Below are 19,809 nucleotides of genomic sequence, written 5' to 3' on the forward strand. Positions count from 1 at the left end.
GTGCCAACCCCTGGTCCAGTAAGCAGTAGGTGAGAGGCCACAGAAGGGCCGGTGAGCACCAGCAACTCCCCATCATCTCTGCCTCTCTCCTTGCATCTCTCCCTGCATCTCTGCAAGGGCAGGGAATATGGTCCCACAGTGAGAGGGTGTGAGGTTCAGGGCGTCAGCAGGTCAGGAGCTGTTGACCTCTGTGGGCACCAACAGAGAACCCTGGGTCCCCATTTGGAGACCACAGAGAAACCTGGGCATGTCTTGACAGCCCTATGTCTCTTCCAGTGACAACCACAAGAATCTGTGTTCTTTGGGATAGTTTTGCTGGACACTCACAGTGCTGATTTTGACCTTGTACTGCCTTTTGCGAGGCAGGGTCTCCTTTTGTCTGGGTTTATTATGCTTCTCTTTCACGTGCGTTGGCCCTGTGGTTTCTAAGTCAGTCTTATGAGTTTCTAATTTTAGAAGAAGAGATTCACAGCTAAACTCATGAAATCTCCAATCTTCCACAAAGATCCACCTGGTGGGGAGTCCTCGCAGCTCCCAGAGACGCCACTTTGGATCTTACTCCCTAGATGGAGAATTGCGATTCCTGGCCACCCCTGACACTTCTAGAGGAATTAAGTTTGATGTGAGCTCCAAAGAACATTGGATGGGGAGTCAGAAGAGCTGGGTTGAAGTCACAGCTTTCCCCTGAATGTGCGGTAGGTCATTTCAACAGCTCTGAGCCTCAGTTTCCTCATCTGTAAAATGGGCAATGTAGTCTCTATCTTGAGTATCCCATTGGGTTGCTGTGGTAATTGAGTGCATGGATAAGAAGGTGCCTTGGAGCAGTAAAATGTCACACAGATCCGAGGGTTTCCACTGCTATTAGATTATGGGGTTTAATGCACCAAATCATGAGATCCCCATTCTAAAAAGCTCTAGGGTCTGTAACTCTCATTTTCCTCACTAACTTGGGACTCCTAGGAGGCCTCAGACCTTTCCACTGAGCATTTCCTAGCAAAGGGAGAAATGTCTTTTTGTCTGATGTAAGGCGATGGGCTCTGTACCAAGCACAGGGACAGCTGCATGTGAACACTCAGGGCTTGGGAATGAGTTTACAATCTCAGACTGGTCTGGAAGAAGCTGTTGGACTTTCACGGTTTCTCTCCAATCTAAATTCAGGCCTCATTTCAGCATCTTTGATTTAGGGGCATTGTAGTTCAAGTGTTTTCATTCTAGACCTCACTGATTTGAGGCTGTATAATTATGTACCATAAGGTAGGTAGGGGGGTAATTAAGATTATGGTCTCTGGAGTCTGACAGCCAGCTACGACCACGACGCTGTCACCTACTACCTGTGTGACTTTGGGCAGACTACTCAACTGCTCCGACTCTAATTATAGGACCCACTTCCCTGAGCCACTGTGAGCCTTGAATGAGACAGAACAGTGCCCGCTGGTCAGAAAGTGCTCAGCAGACATCAGCTATTTTTACGGTGTTTTGTTTGAGCCTATGAGGCCATCACTCTGCAGAAGGAAGCAGGGTTTTCTATAGGTGGCACTATGCCATGGCATCACTCCACAGGTACTTAGAAATACCAGGCAAGGGGTTTCCTCCTGACATACCTTGGATAACCTATTGCCCAGAAAGCAGTGTGGCGGGACCAGGCAACCGTGGGAAGCTTTTCTAGTGGGGAAGCCCCCCGTGAGCCAGTGCCTGTAAGGCCCCAAGTTTCTCCTGAAAAGAGTTTTGTCTCTACCTCTTCTAACTAGTCATGCCTCACTTTAATTTAAAGAACCTCACATTGAAACCATCCACAGGTCAATGGATGGGGTTTTAGATATTGTTTCCCACTTGTGAACCAGGTCAAGTCAGAGGCGTCTGGGCTCAGCCCGCAGGAATTTGGACTCTCATCCTCTTGGTCTTAGTGTTGAAATTAGATTATGCAATATAGTTAAGGGAATGAAAAAAGTGACATGAGCGAGTGGGTGAAGGACATGGAGACATCGGTGATCCAACACGGCAACACCTAGTACAGCGTGTTCAGCTTGCTTCCATGCACACACAGTCCCCAAGACGAGGGGGAAGATCTATGGATAATTCTTGAGAGGAAATAAATGCCTCTATTTTGGGGTAACACTGACTAGTACAGTGGCTAATGCTGAATTTAGAAAAGTTGAGATTTGAGCTAAAATCCTTGGACAAAAACACCAGCATACTGTACTCCAGTTGGCTTATACACGCATTCGGAAGGTGACTACTCGCTTCCTGTTCGTGCCTGGGATGTTCTGAAATATTATGAGTGTTATAAAGTGTATAAAGAGTGTTTGGAGAAAGCTGATGACAATTGCCTTCCCTCCAGGCTGCATACTTCTACCTTCTCAGGCCCCTTGCTGCCTGCCACTCTGTCTATGAACTCCTGGTTGCCTCTGCCGGCTACAGCCTGGTGCATGGGTTGTGGGTCTAAAGTTCCCTGGAAATGTCATGAGCTGCCTCACTCAATGAAGCCAGTTCTCTTACAAATGAGTCTCGAGGGAATAAAGATTGGGCATGGAAAGGAGCTGTGGCTGACCCATCATAACTTGTCCCAATATCAGAAAAACAATGCTGGAGGGTCAGGGAGCATGATGCAGTGAAATGAGCCCAGACTTTGAAGTCAGATAGACGTGAGTCTGTCTACCATTTATTAACTGTGTGACCTTGGGCAAATGATGAAACCTTGAGCTTCAATTTCCTCCATGTGTTACTGGGATAACAAGATCTAACACCAGGGTTGTTGTGATGATTAACCGAGATAAGGGAAATCAAGTATTCAGCGAGCCAGTCCTGCCTTCCCTTTCCTTAAATGTGTGTTCTCTGGCTGGTTGTTCAGTAGCATCATCTTCAATCTCCAAGCAATACCTCCAAGCTATGAATGCTTCGAGGCATGAACAAAGCCTTTGGTTCCTGTAAGAGGCTGGGAGGGAATTGGAGCCAGAGAATAAAGCTTACCTTTTGGGAAAAGATTCAGGGAGAGGAGCGCAGAAGTGAGGAGAGCATGCCTTGTTGGGCAGCCTGCAGGACCTGGCGAGCCCCAGAGATCACAGTGGCAAAGACTGTCAGGAAGCTGGAAGAGGCAGAGAGGGGAGGGACCACAGGAGCTGGTCCAGGAACAGTTGGTGACTTGCCCCCAGGTATGCTCTTGGGCACAGCCTATGTTCATTTGGCCTCTGTCCCACCTCTGCCAATAAAAATTAAGAAGCCGATTTTCTTTTGTTTGCCTCTGAGGACTAAGCCCTTTTTATGTGACTGTAAATGGAATCCCTCTCTGAGCATGGCTGGATTTTTAATTGTGTTTGTTGTGCTTTCACTTATTTTGTCTTATGAGTTGAGTTCCGGCTCTCAGATTTGTTGATGCAAAGCTCTCACCCACCAGGGACACGTCAATGTTTGATTTTTATCAGTAGGAAAAGGTTGAAGTTTTTAAAAAATCATTTTCTTAATCCAAAGGTTGGCTTGTTTGCTTCATTCTGACACATTAAAAAACCATGAGACCCATCCAGGTTTGTTGTTTTCTTATACTTCCCAAGTCAGAGTGAGGTAGGGCGGAGTTTTTTTCAACAAAGGAGGCCATGATCTGGCTCTTAGTGGAACTGTATTAGATTAGATTAGAACTTAATTTGGGGACAGAGTTGGGAATAGGCGTTTAAGATGAATCACATCATTAGGGACAATAAGCCCACCCTTTTCATAAGACACTTTTGTAGAGATTTGTTGAGGATGGCGTGAAGCATGCTCATTGTCTCAAGGAAAGGATTAAAGTAAAATTGTTAAACATGAGACGACTTCATTCCTGTATTAGTCAGCATGAACTGGGTTATGCTGATAGCAAACAGCACCCCTGCCAATCTCAGTGATTTAAAACAACAAAGCTGTATGTCTCACTTATGTGTACCAGGTGTTGGCTGGAGACCCCAGCTCTGTGTCAGCCTCACTCAGGACTGCCTGGCCCTCTGCCTCATGCTTCCACAATTGCCAAGGCAGGAAAAAGAAAATCACACACTGGATTTTTTTTAAAATTGAGATGTAATTGACATATGACATTACATTATTATATTAGTTTCAGGTGTACAACATAGTGATTCAATATTTGTGTGTATTGTGAAATGATAACCTCCATCACCACACATAGTTACACATTTTTTTCTTGTAATGAGAACTTTTAAGATGTACTCTCTTAGCAGCTTTCAAATACACGGTACAGTTTTATTAACTATAGTCTCCATGATGTACATTATATCCCCAGGACTTGTTTTTGTTTACTTGTTTGTTTTTTATGATTTCACACATAAGTGAGATCTTATAGTGTTTGTCTTTCTCTGATTTATTTCACTTAGCATAACGCCCTCAAGGTCCATTAATGTTGTTGCAAATGGCAGGATTTCCTCCTTTTAGTGGCTGAATAATATTCCATTTGATATACGTATCAAATTGGTTGATATATACCAAGTCCATTTGGTATATATATACCACAGCTTTATCCATTCATTTGTCGATGGACACTTAGGCTGTTTCCATGTCTGGTCTATTGTAAATAATGGTACTGTGAACGTAAGGGTGCAGATATCTCTTTGACGTAGTATGTTCATTTCCTATGGATATGCAGTAGTCCCCCCCTTATCCATGGGGGATACATTCCAAGATCCCCAGTGGATGCCTGAAACTGAAGATAGTACCAAACCTTATGTATACTATGTTTTTTCCTATACATCCATTCCTATGATAAAGTTTAACTTATAAATTTGGTACATTGATAATAAAATAGAACAATTATAATATACTGTAATAAAAGTCATATGAGTGTGGTTTCTCTCTCTCTCAAAGTCTCTTATTATACAAATGTAATGCCTTTTCCATGTTAACTGAGTATTTACCATGCACTGTGGTAGTAACTTTTGCAGTTTGAGGTGCAACAGCAAAACTAGCATGAATTTCTTTTTCCTTCTTCACTATTTTACCGATAGAAGATTGGTTCTTACTGTAGATCTTAGCAACCTCAGTGTATGATTTTTTTCTTTCTTTACTAAGTCGAGAACTTTCACCTTTTCAATTAAAGGAAGCACTTTACAGCTTCTCTTTGGCATATCTGAATTGCCAGCATCTCTACTCTTGCGTTAGGGCCCATTATTAAGTAAAATAAAGGTTACTTGGACTCAAGCACTGTGATACCATGACAGTCGATCTTTTTTAACCCAGTGGCTACTAAGTGACTAATGCGTGGGATGTGCTGGGCAAGAGGTGATTTATGTCCAGGGTGGGATGGAGAAGGAACAGTGTGAGATTTCATCACACTACTCAGATCAGTGCACAACCTAAAAGTTATGAATTATTCATTTCTGAAATTTTCCATTTACTATTCGGACCACGGTTGACCACCAGTGACTGAAACCACAGAAAGCAAAACCGTGGATAATGGGGGGACTCCTGTATTCTCTGAAATGGAATTGCTGGAATATACGGTAGTTCTATTTTTTTAATTTTTTGAGGAACCTCCATGTTTTTCTCCTGCAGTGGCTGCACCATTTACAATCCCACCAACACTGCACAAGGGTTCCCTTTTCTCCATGTCCTCACTAGCATGTGTTATTTCTTGCCTTTTTGATGCTAACCATTCTAACAGGTGTGAGGTGATATTTTATCAACACACTAGATCTTCAGGCTTCCATGGGGAAGTGATACAGATCACTTCTGCTCATTTTCATTAGCCAAAGAAAGTGATAGGGTACTGCCTCACCTCAAGGAGTGCAGAAAACTGCCTTCCTACCAGGTGCCTGGAAATACTTGGTGAACAGCAGTCATGATGACCATAATTTCTAAGAGGATTTTCTGAATGGCTAGGCGAGATTGCCGCCTCTCCGTGCCCCACTTTGGAAAGAAGTACAAGGATAAATGAAGGAATATAGAAATGGTTGGATCCTGGCTCCAGGATTTTACAATCTAGCCATAAATATTGGCCTTGACTGCCCAAAGTTATCTTATATGGGTTGGTTCAGCCTTGAAAATATTTGGTGATCTATTCCTAGGTGACTTGATTCAGATGTGATGTTTTGGCTTCCTTAATGGGCTCATGTGTTCACACCGAGTTCTGGCTATTTATAAAAAATACTAGGTGTCAGCCATCCTATTGAGAAATTGGGTAGTTTGGTGGGAAGAGGAAGAACTTCGGAGACGAACATAGGTTCAGATACAGGCTCCATCACTTCCTGGCTGAGTGATTTTTGAAAAACCAAACTTATTTGAGTTTTCCAGTTGATTGCATGGGGATACAAATATTTTTTGGAGGATCAAATGAGAATAAAATGCCCAGCAATATTTCTGGCATATAGTAGGTGTTTAATAAAAGTTGGCTTATTTTTCCTCCCTTTCCCTTTCGTTGTAACCACATCCTTGGGACTCCAAGTCATTCCTTTGGAAATTGGAGACTTCCACTTCCACACATTGACTGGGCAAATGCCAGAGTGTAGAGTCAATGATTGGGTGTTCTTGGGGCCAAATGTCTGAGAATTGTTAATGCTTTGTAAGTTAGGGTGTTTGTGGAACAGAAGGGGATTTAGGTGACAAGGGTAAGAAACACTGGAGAGATGATTCTAAGGAGGTTCTTCCTCGGATCTGAAAGAGGCAGTGAGTGTTTCTGTGGTCATGCATTACCAGGGAGGCTACTGCTCTTTCCTCTTTCATTGTGTGCGATGCACCCCTTCCCTCCTCCCCTCCCCTTTTGTACTGTGGACCCTGAGTCTCCAGAGGCTTCTGAGGATACCATGTCCCTGCAGGCCTTGTGGTGGCTTGCAGCCCCCAGCTTCCCTGCAATGGGGGCCCTGCCCACCTGGGTCAGAGCTCACTCTACTGCAGTGAAATTCCACCTGTGTTCCCATCAGAGACCTTTACTTTCTGGGGGAAACTGAGCCCTACACTGGAATCAACCACTTATGAAATTCCGAGCCATCACTGGCTCTGTTCCCTTATTTTCTGCTATAGAACGAGCAGGGAAGGAAAGAGAGAGACTCTGGAAAGACAGTTGGGACCATCCTGCTGGGCAGGACACCTGTCGGGGCCATCAAGCTGTCTCTCATTATCTAATGGTTCTATTACGGTGTGATTGGAGGAACAAAACCCACCATAGGTCTGAAGGGAAAAAAAGGCACCTATTTGGGAAGAGAATCATGTGATGGGAGTGTCTGAGCAGACCTGTCTTCCTTCAGGTCTCTCTCAAAAGCTTGAACTAACCAGAAGGGCTATAAACCTGTTTCCTTCTTTTTGTTTATTAGTGCTGCATACCAAAATAAATGTGCAATTAAGAATGGATTAGTGACAGCAGAGAGGCCCATCACAGATACTAGACAGTCTGTGTGTGTGTGTTGAGAGCTAAGAAGACAGCAAGCTTGACTCCTCCTTACCTGCCTTAGGGCTCAGAAAATAGAAGAGAGCTCCCCACACAGCTGAGATGTCCCCTGAATTACTTGTCCCTTCTTTGTATCTTAATAAATTCTTTTCTGTGGATATTCAGGTAAGAAGAAATGCTTCCTTTCCCAGAGGGACCACAGGTCTGTGGGTTTCCCCCTGAGGCAAAGGACAGGAGAATCAGCCAGACTTGGGAAGGGAAATCGATTCTTGGAGTGGATGCTGGTGGCACATAAAGGTATAAAGGTATAAAGGTAAAAAAGTTACCTTTCCAGAGCTTGATATATAGGAAGCACTCAGTGATAAAAATGATGATGATGGTGATGGTGATTTCTCTAGCTCTTCAACCCACTATAATATGATATTTTCCTCTACTGTTCTGTGGAAACTGCTCTCATTAAAGCCGCCTTCTTATTGTCAAATGCAGTGGCCTGATTTCATTCTTCATCTTACTTGCCCTCTGTATATGATGCTCTTCAGCTTCCGGAAGTTCTCCTACTTTGACTTCTAAGAGAACAGCCTTCTCTGGCCATTTCTTCTCATTCTCCTTTTTCAACTCCCCTTTCTCCGCCTGCATTTTAAGTAGTGGGTCCTCCAGGGCTCCTTAGTCTGCTTTATTCTTTTATTTCTGTCAGGTCTTTGTGGGCCTCCCCATCCATCCTCTCCGTGGCTTGGGAGACCATAGAAGGACACTTCTACCCATGGCTCTTTCCCCAGCCCTTTTCAGATTCCAGAATAAATAATGTCGAGAAAGCTGACACTGTTTTAAAGCACAGGCTTTTGGACCACTTTGTTGATCACTCGCTTTGTCCATTGACTTGATGAAAGCAGATTCGAATGTCCAATGTTCTGTCTTCTCCAAACTCCTCCTGATTTGGTGTCCTTCCTCCATGTTGCTGTAACAACCCATGTCCTGTAATGCTGAGAGCAGAAGGGGCCAGTGTGTGGGGGGGGACCTTCTGTTGTTTTGTCTTTTGAGAACTGGATCCCTGACTCCCCTTTCCTTTTTTGCCCCTTTGTTTTGCTGAACCTTCCACTTCACGTCACTTCCTAAGAAAGGGTGAGGTAAATTTTTACATGTCTGAAAATATGTCCCTTTTGCCCTTACTGTGGGTGGATACATTTTTAGGTATAGAATTCTAGGTTGAAAATTTGTCTATCAGAGTTTTGAAGGAATTTGGTCAGTTACAGTAACAGTATTAGGTTTTTATGGAGAATTAGGCTGTCTTTCTGCTTCCTGTTCCTTTTGAAATATGACCTGTCCCATCCTCCTGGAAGCTCTTAGCATCTTCTCTTTATCCTCATGGTTCTGGCATTTCATAACTTTGTGTCGTGTGTGTGTGTGTGTGTGTGTGTGTATACGCACCCGTGTGCACGCAGTGCATGCATGCATGCATGCTCTCATGTATGTGTTAATTGTTCTGGGAACTGCATAGATAATATTTTGGGCAAATTTTTCCCTATTCTTTTATTTTGGCCTTTCATCTTTCTCCTTCTGTCCCTCTCCCTCTCTGTCTCTCTCTGCTTTTAATCAGATGTTGGATCTCTAGATCGAGTCTTTAATTTTCATATCTTTTCTCTCCTATTTACCACCTTTTTCCTTTTTGTTTGACTTTCTGGGACATTTTCTTGACTTATCTTCCATTCTTCTATGACTTTCAAATTTTGATGATCACAATTCTCAAGGATTCTTTCTTACCTTCTAATTGGTCATTTTTAAGTATCATCTTGTTTTCTGGATGCAATATCTTTCTGAAGATATTTTTTAAAAAGTCCTCTGCTAGGGCTTCCCTGGTGGCTCAGTGGTTGGGAGTCCACCTGCCGATGCAGGGGACACGGGTTCGTGCCCCAGTCCGGGAAGATCCCACGTGCTGCGGAGCGTGTCGGGAGCCTATGCTCTGCAATGGGAGACGCCACAACAGTGAGAGGCCCGCGTACTGCAAAAAAAAAAAAAAAAAAATCTTCTGCTCCCTGAATTGTCTCTGTGTCCTGCAGGTCCTGATTGTGTGTCTTGTGCCCCTCTCTCATGCTGAAGCTTTGCTGAAGTGTCTGGTGATCCTGGACTGTTTCTTCGTATTTAGGAATTGAACACTAGAAAGCTAATAATATCCTGCTTTGTGTGCACAGTGGGGCTTGTCAACTGTCCCGCTTCACTAAGGCATGATTGCCATGTAAGCTCGACTTCCTTGGGAGACCCTCACATGTCACTCTCCAGAAGTCCATTCTAAGGCATTTAGTTTCTCCAGGGAAGCATTCTGTAATCTCCTCTGGGGTGGCGGTATTTGAGGCAAGACCAAGGGTGAGGTGGCTGGGTAAGCAGTGTTGTTCCTGGTTTCTGTTGTTTTATTTATTATTTTTAAAATATTTATTTGGCTGCGTCAGGTCTTAGTTGCGGCACGCGGGATCTTCATTGCGGCCTGCGGGATCTTTCGTTGCATTGCACAGGCTCTTCCTTGTGGCACGTGGGCTTCTCTAGTTGCGGCAAGCGGGCACCAGAACACATGGGCTCAGTAGTTGTGGCATGTGGGCTCTAGAGCACGCAGGCTTAGTTGCCCCACGGCATGTGGGATCTTAGTTCCCTGACTAGGGATCAAACCCACGTCCCCTGTGTTGGAAGGAGGATTCTTAACTACTGGACCACCAGGGAAGTCCCGTTTCTGTTGTTTTAGGAGCAAGAAGAAGGAGCTCTGCCTCGTGCTTCACCCCAGCCCTCCCCTGAACGTTTCAGGTTCAGTTTCTCTGGGATGAAACCACTAGACTCTGACGGATTGGGGGGAGGTGATGGCCGGGGTGACTTGTTCCAGCCCCGAGCCTCACTGCAGCCTTCCTTGGTCCCCTGACCCTTCAAGTACTGGGTCTCCCCAGCAGAACTGACTTCCTGTCATGATTCCCTGCCGCAGACCTGGTGGTCCTTTCTTCCCTATCTTCCTCCTCTCTGTAAGCGAGCTTCTCCTCCTTTGGTTTCTCATCTTCCAAAACGTTGTTGAAACATCTCATTTCCTCTTGTCTCCCCTCTTCCTCTTTGTGCACCAATATTTCTTTAATTCCTTTGTATGTTAATAACAGTTGGGGTGAGTAGGCTAAAGACCAGTGTTCAGCATTCCATGTTTAACTGGAAATCACTGTGAAGTGTTTCAAAAAAGTTCACAAGGTTTTTTCAAGAACTGGCCTCTTTTCACAAGGCACGTGATGCCTGCGAGTATTTGGGCAACCCCTTACTGCTACTTTTTTCACATGGTCTCCAAGCACGGTCACACATTTGTCGTGGATTGAAATAAGCCTGTCTGTGCTGACGGGGTGGAATTCAGGGTCCTCAATTTGCACTTACCCATCCTCCATTTAGTTCTGCCTCATTGGCGCTTCACCTTGCTATTTGATGGGAAATAGTCTCCCCATAAACTTCAGTAAGATGTAAGTGGATTTCTGTAGTGGAAATATTGTTCAAAAGCTGCGAAACCAAATCACAGCAGGTGCTTTGTCTTGGGACCGTGTGTCTTGCAAAGCAGCCATTTAAAATGCCACTTGTAGAAAGCCACAAACAGTCACAGCTAATTCACTTTACAGGAGTTTTATTTGTACTTACGGGAGAATCACACCACCAGGCAGAATCATTTCTCTACCAAGACAGCAGCATTAATCATCTTTCTCAACTCGTGTTCACAAATCACCCTATTTACTGGTTTTCTTCTTTGGGTTAGAATATGGTGGCGTTAGTGTTGGTGAAGATGCAAATGGTGTTCTCTGAAGCCATTGGGGCAAATAGGGAACTTTCAAGAGTGGGTCAGCTGGCCCAGCTGTCTGTAGGCTAATAGTATTGCAGCCTGAGTGCTGTCGCTTGCAAAAGCTGGCCGGAGTTAGATCCAAGCCCACATTGGGCTTGTCTGTCTGTGGACCGGGGAGGGTTGATAGCAGAATCCAGGGAAAGTTACTTCATACTCCTGTGGGCATCTGATGGCCACTCTGGAAAGGTTCTCAGCCTCCAAGGCCCTAAAGAGAGGCTCCAGATCTTAGCTGGACTTGGGACTCACAAGGGAGCTTTTAAATCCTGATGCCCAAGTTGCATCCCCAGACCAACTGAATCAGAATCTTTGAGGGTGGGACCCAGCACCAGTAGTTTTGAAAGCTCTTGAAGAGACAAGGGACAGGCTGCATACTACCGCTAGACCATTTTAAAAATCCTGTTGTTGTTATATAAGCAAAGAAACTTATTTGAACTTTTGATGATTTTGAACTAATTTGGATTTGGGTAAAGTGGGGATACTTCATGTCATAATCATTTAGATTCACTCTTATTTTGCAGCTGTTTCCGTGGTGTGATGAGGTAGATTTTCCTCCCTCTCATGAAAGAGAATTAAGCGGTTATTCTCAATTCAGAATCCAGAGCATTCGAGGAATACTCTTCCAATGGATTTTGCTCCTATGGAAAATGTGGTGGGAAAAAGAGTGAAAAGGTCTGTGGGCAGGGCTGGGCACTGGCTGGATGTGACTTCACCGGGGTCCTGTGTCTCTCCTGGTGTGTGCAGGTCCTGTGGCTGTCATCAGTGGCGAGGAGGACTCAGCCAGCCCGCTGCATCACATCAACCATGGCATCACCACGCCCTCATCTCTGGATGCCGGGCCGGACACAGTGGTCATCGGCATGACTCGCATCCCGGTCATTGAGAACCCCCAGTACTTCCGTCAGGGACACAACTGCCACAAGCCAGACACATGTGAGTACCACAGTAGAATGTTGTCCCTTCTGGGGAGGGAGGGTGGCATGGCGATAGACCACGTAGCTGGGGTTCTGGAACCTTCTGGGGTGACCTACCACCTGCTAACCTCCCACTCTCTAAGAGACCCTCCCTCTTTGTTTCAAAACTTGAAGAATAGCCTGGGCGAGGGGACACCACTGGGACAGTCCCCTGGGCAGAGCGGGATCGGGGCGGGACGGGGAGCAGCCTGGAGGCAGGAGGCCCAGCCCCACCTGGAGAGGTGCTCCCAGTAAGGCAGGGGGCACAGACACGGCTGGTTGTACCTGTGCACCTGGCCTGTGTATTCAGGAAATGTAACCTGACTCTGTCCAGACAATAGCCCCTGAGGTCGTCAGACCCGCTGCCCCAGCCTCCACTAGAGGGGAAGGGAGTGAAGGGCGGTGAGGACCTTTCGAATGGAAACCTCTCTCTAGCTGCCCCTCCAGTGCCCCGAAGTGCACGTTCTGAGAATCAGATCATGGCCCCTGTGCTAGGACCCTTCCCCTCCCTGCTACAGATGTCTCCTTCAGATCAGAGGGCTCAGGGCACCTGCTTCCTAATCTCTCTTTCCTCCTGGTGGTTCAGCCCCTCCCTTTGTATTTCTGCTGAGTCTGCTAGGGCCTCTCCCCATTCCTGGTGCCTCCGTGGCTTGGCCCTCCATCCAGCAGCTGTTTCCCTTGCTGTGTCCCCAGGCTCAATCTAGGCTCAGCGACTACAGTGCACACCCCTCCCCTCCCACGGCTTCTGCTCCCAAGAAACAGTCAGCTATGTCAGGAGAGGGAACAGAGACACCTGGAGAGTGCCTTAGAGCTAGAAGGGACAGAAGGGATGGGGTAGGTTAAGGCCTCATCTACAGACAGGAAACCCGAGGCTCTGGGAGGCTGTGAGTCCCCCTTCCCTGCCTGTGGGCTTCTGCCAATCTGTTCTCTTTGTCTGGTCAGCTGGTCCCAGGTCAGCCTAGGAAGAAATGCCTCTGGTCTTGCTCTCCCTGCTGGCGGAGCTCTCTATACTTGGGCTATGCTCTTTGTAGCTCACAGAACTCTTGCTGCCCCCACTCGTCCATCTTATAGCAGAGTGGGCATCCAGCCACCCTGTCCACCTTTGCTTCTGTGTTTCTGCCTCTGTTTTTAGTGAGATGATCGCCACAGTGGGAGGGACTGGGCTAAAATCAGGGTAAGGTCATCATTTGCCTCCCAACCTTGATGTCCTCCAGAATCTGTCTCAGTGTTTATCAGACTCCCCCATCAGTACCAGTTAGAGGAAGGGTACTTGGGTTCTGGACCAGGGCTGGGCAAGGGAAGAAAGATACCTGCATTTCAGATAAACAGTGGGGAAGACAGCGCAAAGAATGGTTCTACTCTGGCTAAAGCGCTCACCTCAGATCAGGGTCATCCTGGACTGACCTCGGTGAGGCTGGGAGGAAAGCCCTTCTGGGATGGTAGCATGGGTCCAAGCTCGGTCCAGGGTTGGCGCTGCTGAGCTTTCTAGAGTGATATTGATATTTGAATAGAGGCTTGGCATTGCTGTTGAATATACAACTGATTCTCGTTATTCCAAATATTCTGTAAAGTCACTTTGACCACTAAATTAGCGAACGTTGGACCATTGTTCCTAGGGGGAATCCAGGGTTAGGTTCATGCAAGCCTCTGGTCACAGCACTTTTATCAGCTGATCAAGACGTAACCTGTATTATGTGTGCTTCTGTTTAAAGACACCTTAATACATACTGTTGGTTCCTTAACATTGAACTCATAGTGGCCAACAGCACTATGACTCATGCCTGAACAAAGCTTATCAAACACACCTCTTTTCTCCATAAGGCACGTCGCAGCCTTCTCACTCATAGGAGCACTAGACAGAGCTTCAGCACTATGCTTGGGGGCTGCTTTAAGCTGAAATCTCACCCACGAAAAGCACATATATGCAAAAAAGGTGGCATTGGATAGACCACGAGAAGGACACTTGTTTACAGTATGAGAGCTGAAACGAGAAAGCAGAGCATGGCTTTTTAACCTCAGCCGGGAACGTGCATGTGGGGTGACTCAAATTTGTCACCACTTCTTGAATGTTTGTGAATGACTGTGAAAGCGCTGTGTGTGTGTGTGTTCTGGGTTGCACATAAATTGTAGCGAGTAGGTGAATTCATAAAGACAGAATCCGGGAAAAATGAGAATGGGCTTTGTTCCCTGTCACGGAAGCTCTGGGCCCTGGGGTAGGGTAGGGTCCCATGGGCTCCTGATACCAGGTGGTGGCATAGTTTCCAGATGGGGCGAATCTGGCATGTGGGGAGGAAGATCCCTCTGGGCCATCAGAATAAGTGGGCACCGTGGAGAGACCGGTGGGTTCTGAGTGTCCTTTGATGTCAGGACCCAGCACCCAGCCAAGGAGCTGTCGCCCTGGGAAACGGTGCAGAGGAGAAGCGTCTCCACAGCTCCTTGTGTTTGTGACTCAAAGCAGGCGGCCTTTCTACGTCCAGACAGCACTTCTGTGTACACAGGAAGGGGTCGATGGAGACAGAGAGGAAGCAGGTTTAGTGACAAGACTTGAGGGAGTAGGGAACAAACAAGACCTCATCAGAGCAAAATCCCTGGATGAATCCAGCTTATCCAAACCCTCTGATATTAGGGAAGATACCCTTTTCAGGGAAGCGGTACATTTTGTCCTCGCGGTAGACAATGGGTGGCTCCTAATTGTTTTCAGAAAACATGTGTGGCAAGGACAAACAACGTGCAGGAGCCTTGTAACCGGATTTGGCTAATCCGCCCTCTGCAAATCCATGGCTGACTCACACAGTCCTGGAAGGGAGCTCCTGGCCCTCTCCTCGCTGAGATTTACCGGCTGGGAAGCAGCAGGTCTCTGATTACAAAGGCTTCATCGGTCAAGGGAAGGGACTCCAAGACACATCCCCATGTGCGATGAAACACTATCGTAAATAATTAAAACCACATGTGCCTTGGCAGATAAATAAGCAGTGAACGTTTATGATGCTGCAGACGGGGCTGGGGTCACTCCTTTGGGGGGAGACGGCAAGAAGCAGGGGATTAAGGGAGGAGAAACGCTCATGTCTTGGGGCCCCGGGATGGGTGGTCTCCCATCTGAGTCCTTTCCTCGTCCCATTTAACAGTGCAGACTGTGGGAAGAAATCGCAGGGACATAGCTACCTGACTTTAGGCCTCATTTCCGCAAGTCCTCCATTGATGGATTTAGCACAGAAGTGCTTTTCTTTCTTTACACATGTGTTTATCATAAATGGTGGGACCTTTCTGGCTGGAGGGATTAAGATGCTGCTCCTCTCCTGCCCTCTCACTTTCTCTCTGTCTTCAGTCTGGTCCATAGCATTTTTCATAGTGTGTCAGGGCTGCAAGGATGTGTAGAGCTCACCTAGTACCATCCGTTATCAGATGCTTGCAGCCCCTCACCTATGTTCCCGAGTGCTCTGCATTTGGCATTGTCTTTATTCTAAATTTATTCCGTCTTTCCAGGGGTTCTGGAAGAGCTGAATAAAGATGCTGCTCTTCCGGGTTGGATATAGAATCTGCAGTCTGGTGAGGCAGCCCTCATTATTTATTTAAAGCCCCCTGATGCTCGAAAGCATCAGGAAACCGGTACAGCCCTCCATGTCACACAGCCAATTTGAAGCTAGGTCCTTCTGAATGAGACAGCAAGGGGCCGGTCTAGGTGGGTCACTGGGGAGAAGTGTCAAGCTATTTGTAGCAACGTTGGGCACTAGGTGACTTTTGTCCCCCTTGTGACTGCTCTGGGCTGCAGCTGTGGTGCCTGTGCTGGGCTGGACTGCAGGCGGCTGTGTTAGGAGTCATGCTTTGCCTCTTGCCCATTGCTCGGTTGGAAGGCTCTTCGGCTCTGTTCAAGGCCCTGAGGTTCTCTGTTCATCCCCTTTTCCCAAACCCATTCTCAGAGGACAACTTTGCCTCTTGGTTGAGAGAGCAGAGGCTAGCTGGGGGGTGCTAAGCCGTGTCACCCTTCCCTCCTGCCCTCTGTCCCAGGCCAGGCTGTCAGCCTTTATTCTCAGGTTGTTTCTGTCTCAGGGGTTACGGGGCCCCATCTTCCCGGCGTCAGCATTCCCAGCTCTCCACTCCTCCCTTTGACCTCTCCCCTCCTAGTGGGCCGGTAGTCAGAGACTCTCTCTGACCCTGGCCAGCCCTCCTTTGCTCTCACCTCCCCTTTCAGACATTGTCCCCTTCCACTCAGCATTATACCTCTTCACATTCCCTGTCTCATAGCTCTGTTTCCCCAGGAACCCCTGAGTTCTCTTGGTAAAACTTGAGCATATTCCTTTGGGTCCCTCCTCGTTAGCATCTGAGTCATTCACACAGTGCTGATTTTTCTCCCTTTCATCTATTCAATAAATATTCATTGAGGGTTTGTGTCAGGCCTTCTTTTCGGCTTTGGAAACAATGGCGAACAAGGCATGCATGGTCCCTACCCTCAGGGGCTTACTGCCACCGGGGCTGATCTCCCAAGATGCAGGATGGGACCCTCTGCCCCCTTGGGGCCACTCCCAGGGCCTCGTGTCTTCACCTTGCTCCTATCTGCTGCTGATTCACCAGCCTCTACCCCTAGTCACTTCTTTCCAGGTCTCCCTCCAAGCTCACACCTCCGACTGTTACCACAGTGTAATTCCCACTTGAAATGCCCATATCCCTCCCCACATCCCCTCGCTCGCTTTTCTTCCTTCCTGTACCTACTCATCACTGGGCATCTGGCTCACTTCCAACCACGTGTGAGTTCTTCCTAGACCCATCCTATTGCAAAGTGACCTTTCCCTCCTGGGAACCCACGGCTTAGAGGAAAAGCCATGCACAGTAGTCTTGCATGATTTTGAGTGAAATCTTAGGTCATCCTGTCCCTTCTCAAAGATGTGGGTCCTGTTACCCAAACCTGACTTTGAACTTATTCCAAGAAGTAGCTCTTATGTGTCACCAGTCTTTTTAAAAAAATTTTTCCTTTATTTATTTACTTATTTATTTTTATTTCTGGCTGCATCTGGTCTTAGTTACAGCATGTGGGATCTCTCATTGCGGCGCGTGGGCTTTTCTCTAGTTGTGGCACACGGGCTTCTCTCTAGTTGTGGCGTGCAGGTTTTTTCTTCTCTCGTTGAGGTGCGTGGGCTCAGTAGTTGTGGCGCTCGGGCTTAGTTGCCCCGCGACATGTGGGATCTTAGTTCCCCGGCCAGGGATCGAACCTGCTTCCCCTGCGTTGGAAGGCGGATTCTTTACCATTGGACCACCAGGGAAGTCCCCTGTGTTACCAGTCTCCATTGTCTGTGGAAACACAACATGGGACTAGGGTTGGAGAAGATAGCAACCAACCATGTGTCAGATGACGCTTGGTGAGTGTGTCTTCATTCCAGGCACAGGCTCTTGAGAGATGTCACAGACGGAGGGAAAGGTCGTTGATCTGCATCGACAGCCTCCTCTGCACCAAGCCCTGGGCTGGGCTTTCCATTTTTTACCTCATGCAATCTTTCGCCCACTCTCTGAGGGAGAGGCTGCTATACCCATTTTATAGATAAAGAAACTGAGGCTCAGTGAGCTTAAGGGACTTGTCCCAGATCATACAGCTGTTAAGAGAGAGCCTGAGATGAAAACCCAGACCTACTGACTCCAGGATGCATCCTTTCCCTGTCAGATCACATTGCCTAGGATTCCAGTGGTCCACAAGCATTTACTCTCCACCTCCTGGACTCAGGGAAGCTGGCTTTTGAGGAATGCTGTATTGTGGAGGCTCAGTGTTCTCCCTGTTTCCAGGATAAGGACAGCCCTATGGGGAAGAGAACCTTGGCTGAAGGTCCCTGTAGTCATGGAGCTAGGTCAGCCTTGGTCTGGCTGTTGGGACTTATCCTCCTTTCTGAATTCTTCCCCAAAATCAAGTTCCCAAGGGACCATGGTTGCCTTCAGATAAGGAAATACTTGGTCCTGGGGATAAGTCAGTTTCTTAATTTTTAAAAAAAATTTTAGAGCAGGTTTAGGTTTACAGAACAGTTAAGCAGGAAGTACAGAGTGTTCCCATTTACCCCCTCACACTTCCCCCACCAGAATCTCCCCTATTATTAACATCTGGCATTAGTGTGGTACATTTGTTACAATTGAAGAACAAATATTGATATATTATCATTAACTAAAGTCCATAGTTTACAGCAGGGTTCACTCTTCGTGTTGTATAGTTCTATGGGCTTTACAAGAGCATCGTGTCATGTATCCATCATTTAAGTATCACACACAATAGGTTCACTACCCTAAAACTCTCCTGTGGTCCATGATTCATTTCCCCTCCCCAGCCCCTGGCAACCATTGATCTTTTTTACTGTCTTCACAGTTTTGCCTTTTCCAGAATGTTGTTATAGCTGGAATCATACAGTATGTAGCCTCCTCAGATTGGCTTCTTTCACTTAGCAATATGTATTTAAGGTTCTTCCATGTCTTTTCGTGGCTTAATTGCTTATTTCTTTTTATCACTGAATAATACTTCATCGTATGGCTCTACCATAGTTTATGTATTCAGCTATTGAAGGACATTGTATTCGTGTCTAAGGGCTGCTGTGGCAAAGTACCACAAACTGTGATTTCAAGCAATAGAAATGTATTGTCTCGTCGTTCTGAAGGCTGGAAGCCTAAAATCAAGGTCTCCGGGGACTCTGCTCCCTCTGCAACCTGTAGGGGAATCCTTCTTCCCTGTTCTCAGCTTTTGGTGGTTTGCTGGTATCCCTTGGCTTGCCACTGCATCACTCCAATCTTCTTTCCTCACATGGTGTCCTCCCTGTGTGTCTGTCTTCACAAGGCCTTCTTCTTACAAGAACACCAGCCATATTGGATTAGGGGCCCATCCTATTCCAGTATGACCTCATCTTGACTTAACTAATTACATCTGCAATGACCCTATTTCCAAATAAGGTCACATTCTAAGGTACTTGGGGGTTAGGAATTCAACCTGTTTTTTTGGGGGGGGCTGTGGGTGGACATAACTCAACCCACAGTAGACATCTTAGTTGCTTTCTAGTTTGGGCAATTATGAATAAAGCCGCTATAAACATTTGTGTGCAGGTTTTGCATGGACATAAGCTTTCAACTCTTTTGCATAAATGCCTAGGTGCATGATTGCTGCATCGCATGGTAAGAGGATGTTTAGCTTTGTAAGAAACAGCCAAACTGTCTTCCAGGTGGCTGTACCAAGGGGGATTAGGTTCTTTTCATTTCATATTAGACTGGCCTCCACTGCTTAGCTCCTGCCCCAGGGTCTCTTGGACTTGTCAGTGCACACCCACCTACTCTGTGTGCTTTCTTGAGTGTGTCTATGTATGTGTGTGTACACACAAGTGTGTGCATCTATATGTCTTCTGCTCTAAACTATACCAGCAACTGATGATGGTATAATTCTCACCGGATAGCTACTTAGCCTATAGTGAGCATACTTCACTTCTAACTTGTCATTGGTCAGAGGCCAATTGCCACATTGACTACAGAACTGACGCCCTGATTTTCTGACCAGTGTGCTCATGCCTTCACAGCATCTCAGAGTCAGTTTGTCACAGTGACTCTCTATGGTGCCCACCCGGAGCCCCCAGTGACCCTCACCTCTTCGGGCATCCAAGCCCTTTTCTGTTTTGGTTTCCCAGAAACGTTGCTAATGCCTTCTCTTTCCCCAT

The 19,809-nt window shown here is 46.7% G+C and overlaps 1 protein-coding gene across 3 annotated transcripts in view; it reads left to right on the top strand.

Moving 5' to 3' along the window:
• Nucleotides 1-19,809, top strand: part of NTRK3 (neurotrophic receptor tyrosine kinase 3) — a 377,501-nt gene that overhangs the window by 215,189 nt on the left and 142,503 nt on the right. For all 3 annotated transcript variants that reach the window (XM_032623819.1, XM_032623818.1, XM_032623820.1), the window contains exon 12: nt 11,937-12,125. In XM_032623819.1, coding sequence (XP_032479710.1) covers nt 11,937-12,125 — 189 coding nt within the window. The remainder of the gene's footprint in view (nt 1-11,936; nt 12,126-19,809) is intronic.

The sequence above is a fragment of the Phocoena sinus genome, chromosome 2 (genome assembly GCF_008692025.1).
Source record: "Phocoena sinus isolate mPhoSin1 chromosome 2, mPhoSin1.pri, whole genome shotgun sequence".
In the NCBI taxonomy this organism is placed as follows: domain Eukaryota; kingdom Metazoa; phylum Chordata; class Mammalia; order Artiodactyla; family Phocoenidae; genus Phocoena; species Phocoena sinus.